The 12,609-nt window shown below is 45.7% G+C and overlaps 1 protein-coding gene across 3 annotated transcripts in view; it reads right to left on the bottom strand.

Moving 5' to 3' along the window:
• MOCS1 (molybdenum cofactor synthesis 1) overlaps positions 1 to 12,609 on the bottom strand; it is a 41,330-nt gene that overhangs the window by 15,394 nt on the left and 13,327 nt on the right. For 2 of the 3 annotated variants that reach the window (XM_085887531.1, XM_085887533.1), the window contains exons 2-5: positions 4,716 to 4,830; positions 4,169 to 4,336; positions 3,042 to 3,206; positions 2,883 to 2,944 (exon numbers count right to left, since the gene is read on the bottom strand). In XM_085887531.1, the coding sequence (XP_085743657.1) occupies positions 2,883 to 2,944; positions 3,042 to 3,206; positions 4,169 to 4,336; positions 4,716 to 4,830 (510 nt within the window). Of the gene's footprint in view, positions 1 to 2,882; positions 2,945 to 3,041; positions 3,222 to 4,168; positions 4,337 to 4,715; positions 4,831 to 12,609 lie in introns of all 3 variants that reach the window. The other variant, XM_085887530.1, reaches the window with a different exon arrangement.

Raw genomic sequence — 12,609 nt, 5'->3', positions numbered from 1 at the left:
ATCCTGCAGTGCCAGTACTGGCAGTAGATACAGTGCCGTCCTTCTTGCTCGTTGTTAGAGTCTTGGCTACAGTTGGTTGCATTTTTCTTCGTACTTCTTCTTTGAAGAAGAGGCGAAGTGGCTCCCACTGTTCAATCAGCCTGTCTAGGCACTGACCAAGGGACAGCCACCTTGTTGCGACATGCTTCAGAATCTTGTGTGTCGGGGCATCACAGAGTTCTTGCAGTGCTTTCACTCCTTTGACGCGTTTACTACTTTTGTCCAAGTAGTAGTAAATATCAATGAGAAAGTCATCTAATTCAATGGGTAAGGCCTGAGCCGCCTTCTTGGCCGTATTGTGCATCATATGGCAAGGGCATCCCATGATGTAGCACTCTGGATTTTGTTTGTGGATATAAGCAGCGACTCCTTTGTGCTTGCCCACCATGACAGAGGCATTATCAGCACAAAAGGAAACACAATTTCCCCAGGGAATTTTCCTGTCACTGAACTCATGATCAAGCAGTTTGAAAATGTTTTCTCCAGTGGAATCTTGTTTGCACGCAGGCAAACTTAGCAAACCTTGCTTCACAATCCCAGCACTGTTGTCATAGTACGAAATCAGGACAGGATATAGCTGGGCCTCACCACTGTCATTGCTACCGTCTGTAGCTAGGCTAAATGGAGCTAGTCTAGCAATATCGGCAATAGATGAAGCAGTAACATTTGACAACTCACCAATTATTGCTGAAGTTTTTGTTCTTGCACATCCATACTTTGAAGCAACTTTTGAATCTGGAAACATCTTTTGAAATAGAGGTCCAGCATGATCTGAGACTGATATGGGCAAGTTATGTTCCACAATAAATCCACTAAAGAGAAGTTCCGCTAGGGTAACATCCTCTTCCTCGCTTGTCCCTTGTTTGGTGAAATAATTCAGAAGTGTACCGGTACTCGTGCTCGAAGATCTCTCCTTTGCAATGTCTGTGTGCCGTTTGCTTCCAACGTGCTTCCGAATATCATCGCGACCTCCGTGCTCAACTGAAATATCAACGCTGCATACTGTACAATACGCATGATGAATTCCTCTTTCAGACTTTCGAATACACGGGTATTGGAGACTGTATTCGATCTTGTACTTCTGAGACCATTTCTTGGTCTTCGTAAGCTTCTTTTCTGCCATTTCGTAATCAACATCGAGGGCTTGAAGCATCGGTAACTTCGAAGTCGATGTTCCACAGCTGCAGCGCGACTCGTAGAACTCTAGCGGCTGTTAAACACCGCACGGTGGTCGCGACCGCCGGGCTGGTATGGGGCCCAGCTGCATGCAGTGAGCGTATCGCATGCATATACACTGTGCATACATACCGCATGCACTGTATTGCACACATACCGCATGCACTAAATCTCAGTGCATGATCGCATAAGCGAGATCCAGACCCAATGTTTCGCTGCTCCTCATTTGAATTTGCAATTTTTTACGTACAATTTGGTAGCAGCGAACGTTATGGAGTTACCACATGCTATACGTAGCAGACGATGCTTTTCATTCAATTCTCATACTAGTACATTCTGATTAGTGAACAGTGCAAAAATATCAAAATTTCGGGAGGATAAGGATAGTGATCGTAAGGGCGGGAGTTTGGGTGAATTTTCGGAAGCCTCCCGATGAAATCGGGAGGGTTGGCATCTGTGTAAGTGGTTATCTTATTGACTAATCCTGAAACCTTTGACTTTGGAAATGAAAAAGAGAATTCCTCCACCAAAACGAACCTACAGAGATGCACACTTACTCATGCCTACATCTCCTTCCCCCGAACATTGGAAATGAGGGATTCAACCTACAGTAAGCAGCACTCAGAGGACTTGCACCCCTTGGACAGAGCGCTTTACCCTAGAATGACTTTTATTCCCAATAAGTTACATTAAAAAGTGCAAACGATTCAAATTCCAAAGTCAGAGAAACACTCAGGTACGTGTGCTTCTTCCAATTCTTCGACGTCTGTATGAACTTACCTTTATCTCACTAGTACGTGCCCGTAAAAAAATAAAATAAAAAAGAAATAAAAAAATGAAAAAATATTCAAACGGCAAGCAACAAACAACAACCACGTAGGCCGTTTCTTCGCTCTCGAGTGCCCGTACGTGCGTGGCCCGGAAGTTCGAATATTATTCGCAGTTACGATTATTCGCAATTTAGTTTTAATACCCAATTGTTCAATTAGCGCCAACGTATTTCACCTTTTCGCAATGTCGTGGTAAGGAAAAACAAAAAGAGAAGAGAGAAAAAAATTTACTTCCTGGTTCGGAGCATACCAGCACTCTGATGTTACCGAAATTTATACACCGTCTAATATGAAAACGATTATAACTTGGGGCATTGTGTTTATCTATAAATGCGCATAAGAAATTGAGAAATTATTAGAATGCACGAAGTCATCATTATCCGGAAGTCCGTACGTTGTAACCCGTAATGGATCCGGAAGTCCGTACGTTGTAATCTGTAATGGCGAACGCGGCTGAGCTTCCCTTCCCCATCAGCCACGCCCACGCAACAACGTGTCTTCTCATTGGTTTGGTAAATAAATGGCCATAACTTGGGAAGCACTTGTCCGATTAATATCAAACCTTGAAAAGGCACATCCTCAGGTCCCCAGCAATATACCTGGCAAGTTTCAATTAGATCGGACCAGTGGTTGTCGAGAAACAGCGGTCACAGACACACACACACACACACACACACACACACACACACACACACACACACACACACACACACACACACACACACACACACACACACACACACACACACACACACACTGCTGGAATTATAGATAGATACATCATCACCATAAAAATGAAAACGATAAAGTATAAGTGCACTGGACACTTGTGTTTACCTTCACTGGTTTGTATCCCAAATCGATGGCCTTCTCAATCCCTTCCATCACTTTATGCCAACCTAGCAAATTCCAAAAAACATCACACAAACCATGAAGCCGTAATGATGATGGAACTGTAGAAAGCTCGATAAACAAACAAATAAACCAAACAAACACCTTTCCTGCGCGAAACGAATTCAAACTTCTGAGGCACCAGCGTGTCCAAGCTGACGTTAAGATGACCAAGTCCGGCATGCTTGAGTGATGGCAGCATCCGTGCCAGGTTTATGCCGTTCGTTGTCATGGCAACAGTACCGAGGCCTTCAAGCTTGCAAAGATTTTCTGCAAGGAAGAATTCTTCACCGAAATAAGCATTTACTGACTTGTCACAAATGAAGGTGACAGCACGAGAGATGCATTTACAGGCAGTCGGAGGTAGAAAACACAAAAGATTAGCGAGTGAGAATCGCGATCCGACTTAAACTCCGACTCCGACACGTCGCAAAGCTCTCCGAGTTCTGCTCACAACGATGACTGTGGGAACGTTTTATAAAACACAGATGATGCTGAGGTTTGTGTAGGAACTAAACAGTAACAATGTCGAACTAGTGGAAGAGATGAATGAAAAACAAATTTGGAGAGAAGGAAAAGACCTCAGCAGATGGCAGCATGCCGGGACCTTGATTATATATTGGATACCTGCAGGGACAGGGGACACAGCTTATAGGTAAGTAGCGCATACTGTACCTCTCTAAGCTATCCTGCCAAATCACATGAATATCGCAATATTAAAAGTTAACTTCAAACTATAAACTACAGAATGTTGAAATCGCTCAATGTGCATCACCATTTTCGCTGCGAGTCCATCCATCCATCCATTTGTGTGCAGCATGTGGCTGCTGGTTTCATCATTGCCAGGATGGTGGCTTTGCCACTGATGTTGCAATTTTAGGCCAGGATACGAATTTTTAATGACTGTAGTCGATAACTTGCCGACCCTTCATTGCAAGACACGGTGGGATCTCCAACGTCCACCAACTGCTAGTAGACTGGACTCCTAGCTAAACAACTACCTGAGTGATGACACCCTTATTGATTTTGCATGTGCTCTGCCAGCAAAACACCGAATCCGACAGATTCTTGTTGGGCTGAGAATCAAAGCAATTCAGGCACCGGAGAGGTGAGTATGCTACCTCTGCACCCTTCTGCCTGACAAGCTGTCGGTGATAAATGGAAATTATCCGATTAATTCAAATTTACTCCAAATGATTCAGAATAATTGATAAGATTTTGGATCAGCTCACCAACAATGGACGTTACATCTGGCCTGATGAGGGGTTCCCCTCCTGTTAAGCGGACCTTTGTAACACCGGCTTTCACAAAGAGTCGTGCCAGAGTCACAATCTCATGGCTCGTGAGCAACGACGCCTTGGGAGTGAGTTGGACACCCTCTGTAGGCATGCAGTAGCGACCTGCAAATGAAGGCACAGCGATGGAATGCAGCAGTTAATACGAAACGGCAGAGTTATTTTCAAAGTCCGAAGCAACCGCGCAAACAAACATCTCAACTCTCTGCAACAGAAGCTCCAAAATCCTTTGAGGATTACGAAGGTATTCCTACATTCAGTAAACAATTTAATACAAAATATATCTGCGTTTGCAATTCAAATGCACAATTTTAGTGCCAAGCACCATGGTGAAACTGCTTTGGCGAAAGGTATCCTTCGGGTCATGGGTACAAGGAACTTTAACACAGGAGGAGGCCCCGCAGTGCCTGCACAGTTAAACAAACACCACATTACTCCGATGAATTAAATCATCATTCCAATCACCACAGTATGGAACACATACAGCGCAGGTTGCATTTCTCAGTAATGGAAACACGCAGGTAGGTGTGCTTCCTTCCAAACGTGTCGGTGAGTGGGAACTTGTTTGACATCTGTCCATGCATCACGTTGTTCACATCCTAGGAGGAAGAACCCATTGATAGAACCAGCAAGTTGAACAACGGGATGTTATTCACAACAACGTCCACTTCTTAGTGGCAAATAAACAGCAAGTTTTGATGGCTAAATCGCAAATGCATGAAGTTCAAGCACATTAAAATTCAGTAATTCTATGTATGTATGTATGTATGTATGTATGTATGTATGTATGTATGTATGTATGTATGTATGTATGTATTACGGTTCTAGGAACCGTATGCATACAAACATACAGTTGTCCCAAAGTCAGTTATTCTGTTAAGTATATGTGCAGATAGATCCCTACCTTGTGTGTAGTGGGAAGACACTAGAGTGCGTTGCGATGTTTTTTTAGTTTGATTAATAAATCTTTATATCCCCTCCATTATGAACCACAGTACCTTCTTCTCGCCTTCCGAGGCAAAATCTTTGTGCGGTACCTTTTTGGTGAGTCCGGACACGCGTGGAGTGGGCGCGCTTCCCGGTATGGCCGAAACCCACCCAGAAAGGGCGGACCCATGGAAGCCCCGTCCAATCAGGGTGGACTAACGTCAGCTTCACCAAGGCCCCTCCCCGCTGAGGAAGATCTACAAATTTCGAAGCAACCCTGAGAGTGAGGAGCGTTGGAGTGAGGAGCATCTTGAGCGGAGCGTTGGAGTGAGACAGTCTGTCGGCGCATAGCGAAAGAAAGGAGGAAGGTCGTGGAGTGGTTGCGCTCTTTGGGGGTCATTCATTTCGAGTGTGAGAGAGCTGGGAAGACCTCGACCCAACCTTGACCGGGTCTCTCGTTGGGTCCTGTTCAGCCCTGATCCCCGCCTCGGACTCCGCTCTACTCGACCCAGACTCCCTCGCAGACACGGTCTCCACGCGTGCGGCCGTGGACCACGCCGCACGACCATTGACAGGTGCCGCACCACGGAGCATCCCTTCCCTCCAACGTTCAGGTACCCAAAAGAACTGCGACCTCAGCTCACCTCCCTCTCTGGCTGCGGGGGTCCTTTGCCATACATCTGGGTTTATTTTTGTCCGAGTGTGCGTCTGAGTGTGTGGCGCCGTCTTTAAGTATAATTGCATAAGTGTTTTTATTTGATCATTGTAAATCTTGCCTGTTTTATTCCCGCATAAGTCTGCTCTGTGTCCTTCTTTTGTAAGTTGATTGTAAATAAATTATTGTAGAAATGTTCCCAGTTCGTTTTTGTCTTTTCCTTCATTGGTCCAGCATGGTTCGGATCCAAGTTTAGCCGGGTCTTTATCCCAGATAATCTGTTCATTCTTGCCGGTACGTTCTTGTCAGGTCCGCTCGGCTGCATCCGAACCGGAAAGGTAGTTGGAAGTTGGTAGAGTGATCCGGTTCGAGCAAGGCATACCGAGGGCATGGTTCCCTGGTAGTCGAAACCGCGTGGTTAATTAGGTAAATTGATTCTGGACAAAAAGACCCTACGCTACGGGGTGGAGGTATTGGTGTCTACGGTCGGTTGACTCGCCGCATCACGGAATTATCCGTGAGCGACGGCCTACAATTCCGGGAGTCTGGTGGGAGACGACGTAACTTCCCCCACCTTGAGGTCGTTCTCGCCACCGGACCCCGGCCCGCAACAGTTTGCATGTATGGTTGTCACAGACACTCCACAAATTTAATACAACACTAATACTCGAAAAAAATCCACCAAGATACAAACCTATTAACCTACCAGTCATATGTGGAGGATTTCACATCCAATAACCCTGATTAAACTTTTGGACAGCATTGCTGAGCTAAAAAAACTGACCGACTCAAACTAGCCCGATTGTAATTCTTCATGTTATTCTTTTCAGTTTGCATAATTCAAAATTGGTTTCAGCTAAGGACTTGGTTTAAACACAAATCGACTGCATTTTATAGAGGGAAAGTCCATGACAACTCAAATTTTTCACAACTTGAAAGGATTCCACAAAAAAAGTAGGCATAACTGCTTAATTACGCATAGGAATATGAAGGGAAACAATGGGGTGGGCAGGTCAATCAGCCTGATGGGGGCAGGGCCGTAGTGACACAATTGCCCAAGGGCCAATTACACCGAAATGGATGTGGTCAACTGCGTAAAATGATGTACGGTCCGACAGTCGCAGCAACAGAAAACTACTTTTAAAGACAGGTATGGTTATTGTTGGAATATTACGGACAGTCTGACAACCATTGTTACCGGACATATGATATATACAGGTAGCGGACGTAAAAAAATGGAAACACTAATGTAAAGTCCCTTAATAGGGCATTGGGCCACCACGTACGGCCAGTGCGGCCTGTATGCACTGTGGCATAGAGTGCACCAGTGTCTGGAATTCTGCAGGAGGGATGCACCACCATTCTTCCATGAGAAAGTCAATCAACACACCCCTCTTTGATGGACGTGGAAAATGCTGTCTCAGGTGTCATTCCAGAATATCCCATAAATGCTCGAGTGAGTTCTGGTAACTGAGACATATGGATATGAATTTCAAAAAAAATACAATATGGATAACATCAGTGTCATGCTCATCAAACCACTGGGCAATCACACGTGCTGTGTTGATGAGGGCATTGTCATCCTGGAATACTCCCCTCCCGGCAGGAAATAAATACTGCAACATAGGGTGAAGATGATCACTCGGTACCATTAAGTAGCAATTGGCATTGACCTTTCCTTCCAAGGGAATGACTGCACTCAAACCATGCCAGGAATATGCACCCCCATGGCATTACAGAACCACCGGAACCCTTCACTATTTGAACCAAGCACCCAGGGTTGTAGAGTTCTTTAGGTTAGTGCCACACGTGCAGTCATCTGTTTGTCGAGAACATGGTGAAGGATGACTCATATGACCACATCGCATTTCTCCACTGCATGGTACTCCATTGCCTGTGCTCTTTACATCACTGGACTCGCAAACGTGCATTGCCAGGTGTGATGAGCGGTTTATGCACTGCAACCTGACTATGGAATACCACGGAGTTCTCTGTGGCGTTCTCGGCAGACCATTTTTGATGAAACTGATTGCTCACGCCCCAGGTTGAAATTTACAATTAATTGATCTGCAATTGCTCGCCTGCTTTGCCTTGAATTCAAATTAATGCACGGATATCACGATCCTGGAGTATGCACTTCCACTCACCGTTTCCCTTTGTTGATGATGTCTTACCCTCACGGTTCCATGCTGACTTCACCTTAGACACCATTGCTCGTGAAACATCAGCAAGTTGAGCTGTCTTTGAAACTGAAGCTGCTGCCAAATGCACCCCAAAAACCACTCCTCTTTCAAAGTCACTGTCGTCTCCTCTTGCAGCCATGGTAGCCATTTTTATAGGTAATCAGGCTTGTGCAACATTTTTATACATGACCGTAAGCATGCTGGGATGTTATTTGCTTAATTACTGCAGGTGCCACACCTGTGTGGAAGCCATTTCATTCAATATACTTGGTGTCCCTCATTTACCTATGCGTTTCCATTTGTTTGTCCACTACCTGCAAATGTATGTGTGTGTATTCAGTGCCTATCAAAAGTCTAAACCCCCTTGCAAAATGTTCACCATTTGTTGCCTTATACCCTGGAATTAAATTGCATTAAAACAGACTTTTTCAACCGTTATTTACACATCGTAACCCACAACTTCCTAGTGAAAAAAAAATTCAACAAATTTCGGAAAATTAAGAAAAATACAAAAGAACAATATCATGGTTGGATAAGTGTCGACACCCCCCCCTCACCCCCAACCCCCTTTCAGTTAATACTTGGTGGAAGCACGTTTGACAGCCATTACAGCTGTGAGTCTGTTAGGATAGGTCTCTACCAACTTTACACACCTTGACTGAGCAATATTTGCTCATTCTTCTGTACAAAACTGTTCAAGCTCAGTCATATTGTTGTAGGGCCAGGTATTGGTGGCGAGCACGACCGCTAGAGGGGGCGGTAGAGTCAGCTCCACCGAACACACCGGAATTTAGGTCGTGACCCTCAGATAAGTCCGGAAGGCACGGGTCCCTTACAGGACCATGAATCACCAATAATTCGACCGCGTGGGGTAGGGTAAATTGCCAAACTTCAATATACCTAAGTACCCATGCGGCAAAGCTACCGGGGAATTCACACCCTCGACAGACCTCGAGCGGGACGAGCCGTTACCGTGCCCGAACCGTGTGCAACCCGAGCAGATGGTTACCGAGGCCTGTCGGTCCAAATGAACAATTTACTGCCTCGCTATTTCTCAACACACACACCGTGCTAAGCCAATGAAAGAAATGACAGGAAACGAGCTGGGACATTCAGAGGAATTTATTTCCAATAATCGGGGGACGAGGGGAGCACGTAAGGGCAGAGTTATCCGAATAAAGAATGGAATCAAATGTACAAGCAATTTCTTAAACAATTCTACTTAGAGACAGGGCCCACAGACACACACACGCACAAACAAATACCCCAGAAAGAGATGGACCTCGAGGTCTTTATTGCCCCTTCAGCTCAGGAGGGAAGACGAGCTGAGGGAAGAGGACGTGGCGGGTTCGCACGGTTGGACGGCCGCACCTTCCCGGAGCACCAGGCGCCAAAGAACGGACCAGGGCAGCCGAACCCAGAGGAGGCGAGACGAGGTGGTCTCCTTTGATGAGATGGTCGAATGCTTGTTGGAATGTGCCAGACGAGACGCCTCAGATGCGCGGGATGCAGTCAGCCGCAGACCCAGACAGAAGATCCTTGAGCAGACGGGACGCAATAATCAATCAATTCCATCGTTTTTGGGGCCGGGTCCGCTCTCCCGTCACCTGCTCCCATTGGGTGGACGGTGTGTCGTGGCTCCGTCTTCTTGAAAAGGACCGCCCCGGCCTTGGTCCGCGCGTCGCCCATTGGGCGGAAAATGACGCATACCACCCTTATTTGGCGAGAAGCCAGAACAAAGTGCTTTGTGCTCATATTTGGGGCCAAGCCAGAGCGAAACGCTTCGTGACCATATTTGGTGTGAAATCCACACCGCCTGGGGCATGGAATTCCGCCCACGCCCGCATGCCGGCGAGCGCGCGAAGAGCGCGGACAATGCCATGAGCAGAGGGTTGTTGTTGGGGAAAAATCCTATCTATAAAATAACGGCAGCGCACGTACACATTAATTCCCATTAGACATAGGGGAAAGGGAGCTATCTATCCACATTTACTTAACGAAATAACTGAGCTACGGGGACCTAAATGTTGAGTGCTCATGGCTGCCAGATTCGTAACAATTTACGTGGGGAACATTGATGAACAGCAATCTTCATTCAAGTCATGCCACAGATTTTCGATTGGATTGAGGTCAGGGCTCTGACTGGGCCATTCAAGGACATTTATCTTTTTGCTCCTAAGCCACTCAAGAGTAGCTTTGGCTGTGTGCTTCGGGTCGTTGTCACACTGAAAGGTGAACTTCCGTCCCAATTTCAGCTTTCTTGCAGAGGGCAGCAGGTTTTCTTCTTGGAATTTTCTGTATTTTGCTCTATCCATTTTCCTTTTTATCCTGACAATTGCCCCAGTTTTTGCTGATGAGAATCCCATCCCCAAAATCCCATCCCCAATTTTTGCATCCCCAAAACATTATGTTGCCACCACCGTGCCTCACAGTAGGGATGGTGTGCTTTGGGTAATGTGCTGTGTTGGGTTTGTGCCAAACGTAATGTTTTGCATTGAGGCCAAAAAGTTCCATCTTGGTTTTGTCAGACCACAAAGCATTTTGCCACGTGGCTGCAGAATCTCTGGAGTGTATTTTTGCATTCCTCAAATGGGACACAAGGTGGGCTTTTTTGAGTAATGGCTTCCTCTTGCCACTGTACCGTACAGGCCAGACTTGTGGAGTGCTTGGGATATTGTTGTCACATGCACACAGTGTCTTTGCCATAAAATGCCTGGAACTCTTTCAAAGTTGTCATTGGCCTCTTGGAGACCACTTTGATCAGTCTCCTCCATACTTAGACATCCAGTCGGAGGGATGGCCTGATCGAGGCAGAGTCTTGGTGATACCATCAGCCTTCCACTTCTTAATGATTGTTTCAGGCCCGTCGCTAAGGGGGGCGGGATTTGGGTGCAATTCCCCCCCATGGCACATCTGGTGCCCCCCCCCCACTTGTACGCCATCCATTTATGCCCTGTTGCACCCTGTGAACGACTTAGTGTTTAAGGACGAGCGCCCACTGTGAACTCCTTTCTGTTTAAGAGTTCACCTGTGTGAACTAAAACCCTTATTCCAGATGTTCAACGTGGTGAATAATGAGGCCTTCTTGGATAAACTGTTTTTTAATAATATCCTTCTTTGAATAACAGTCAAGAGATAAGTAAATGCTTGCCAGTGCATCTCCAAAAGTAATTGGCAAAACAATACAGTCCAAGCCCACAAGATATAAGATAATAACGCAAGCACCAACGCCAGCAGCCAAGACGACAGACAGCCGCAAGACCTCGTGTCGAATGTTGATGCTGTAGGTGGTTATATATATCGTGGATCATTTAGTTTTAAGGAATAGCCAATCAGAGTATTCGATATGGAGGTTCTATTAAGCAGGTTACCTGATTGGTTGGAAGTTAGGTATAAATGTAAAAAAGTCATACTATGATAATATGAATAAGGAAAAGACATAAATTTACATAATTAAAGATGAAGTGCACCGCGTGACCTTCACAACCCTCCATCTTACAAAAGTAATTTTCTAATAAAAATTAAAAATGTGTGTTTGCAATCATGCTTACATTTGAAATTACTAGTGCAGGCCCGTAGGTGCGGCTTCGTTCCTTCACTCTCGTAAACGACGACTGGATTGGGGCATTATTTCAATTAGATCGGACCAACCGTGTCATAAATGGCCATAACTTGGGAAACACCTGGGAAACATACTCAGGTCCCCAGCGTCAATTGTGACGTCATATCAAACGAAGAAGAAGAATTGTGACGCCCCCCCTCTCTCCCCCCCTCTCTCCCCCCCTCTCTCATCCCCTCTCTCATCCCCTCTCTCCCCCATAGTCTCACCCCTCCTCTCTCCTCCCTCGCTCCACTCTCACCCCCTCTCACACCCCCTCTCGCCCCCTCCTCTCTCGAATTGTGACGCCCCCTCTCTCTCGTCCCTTCTCTCTCTGACCCCCCCAAACCTTGGGATTAATTAATAATTTGAACAATTAATTCAAACCTTGGGAAAACACAGCTTTCAAACCTTGGGAAACAGCTGAAACGGATGAAGAACGATATCAAACCTAGAAAAGGCACATTTTTCCCAGCGTCAATTGTCCCCAGCGTCAATTGTGACATAGCAAACGAAGAAGAAGAATTGTGACATCAATCGTGCAAAAAAAAAAAAAAATTGTGACGTCATTCTTGACGTCATAGCACCGTGCCTTGTCATTGTTGACAGATAAATGGCCGTAACTTGGGAACCGCTTGTCTGATTAATATCAAACCTTGAAAAGGCACATACTAAGGTCCCCAGCGTCGATTGTGACGTCATTTGTGACGTCATAGCACCGTGTCTTGTCATTGGTTGACAGATAAATGGCCATAACTTAGGAACCGCTTGTCCGATTAATATCAAACCTTGAAAATGCACATACTAAGGTCCCCAGCGTCGATTGTGACGTCATACCAAACGAAGAAGAAGAAGAATTGTGGCGTCAATCGTGCAAAAACAAACAAAAAAACCCCATTAATTGTGATGTCATTCGTGACGTCATAGCACCGTGTCCTGTCATTGGTTGATAGATAAATGGCCGTAACTTGGGAACCGCTCGTCCGATTAATATCAAACCTTGAAAAGGCACATC

Source organism: Eptatretus burgeri, chromosome 7 (assembly GCF_056783735.1).
Source record: "Eptatretus burgeri isolate ZD-2024b chromosome 7, Ebu_testis_v1, whole genome shotgun sequence".
Classification (NCBI taxonomy): domain Eukaryota; kingdom Metazoa; phylum Chordata; class Myxini; order Myxiniformes; family Myxinidae; genus Eptatretus; species Eptatretus burgeri.
This window is presented reverse-complemented; position numbering and strand designations above follow the sequence as displayed.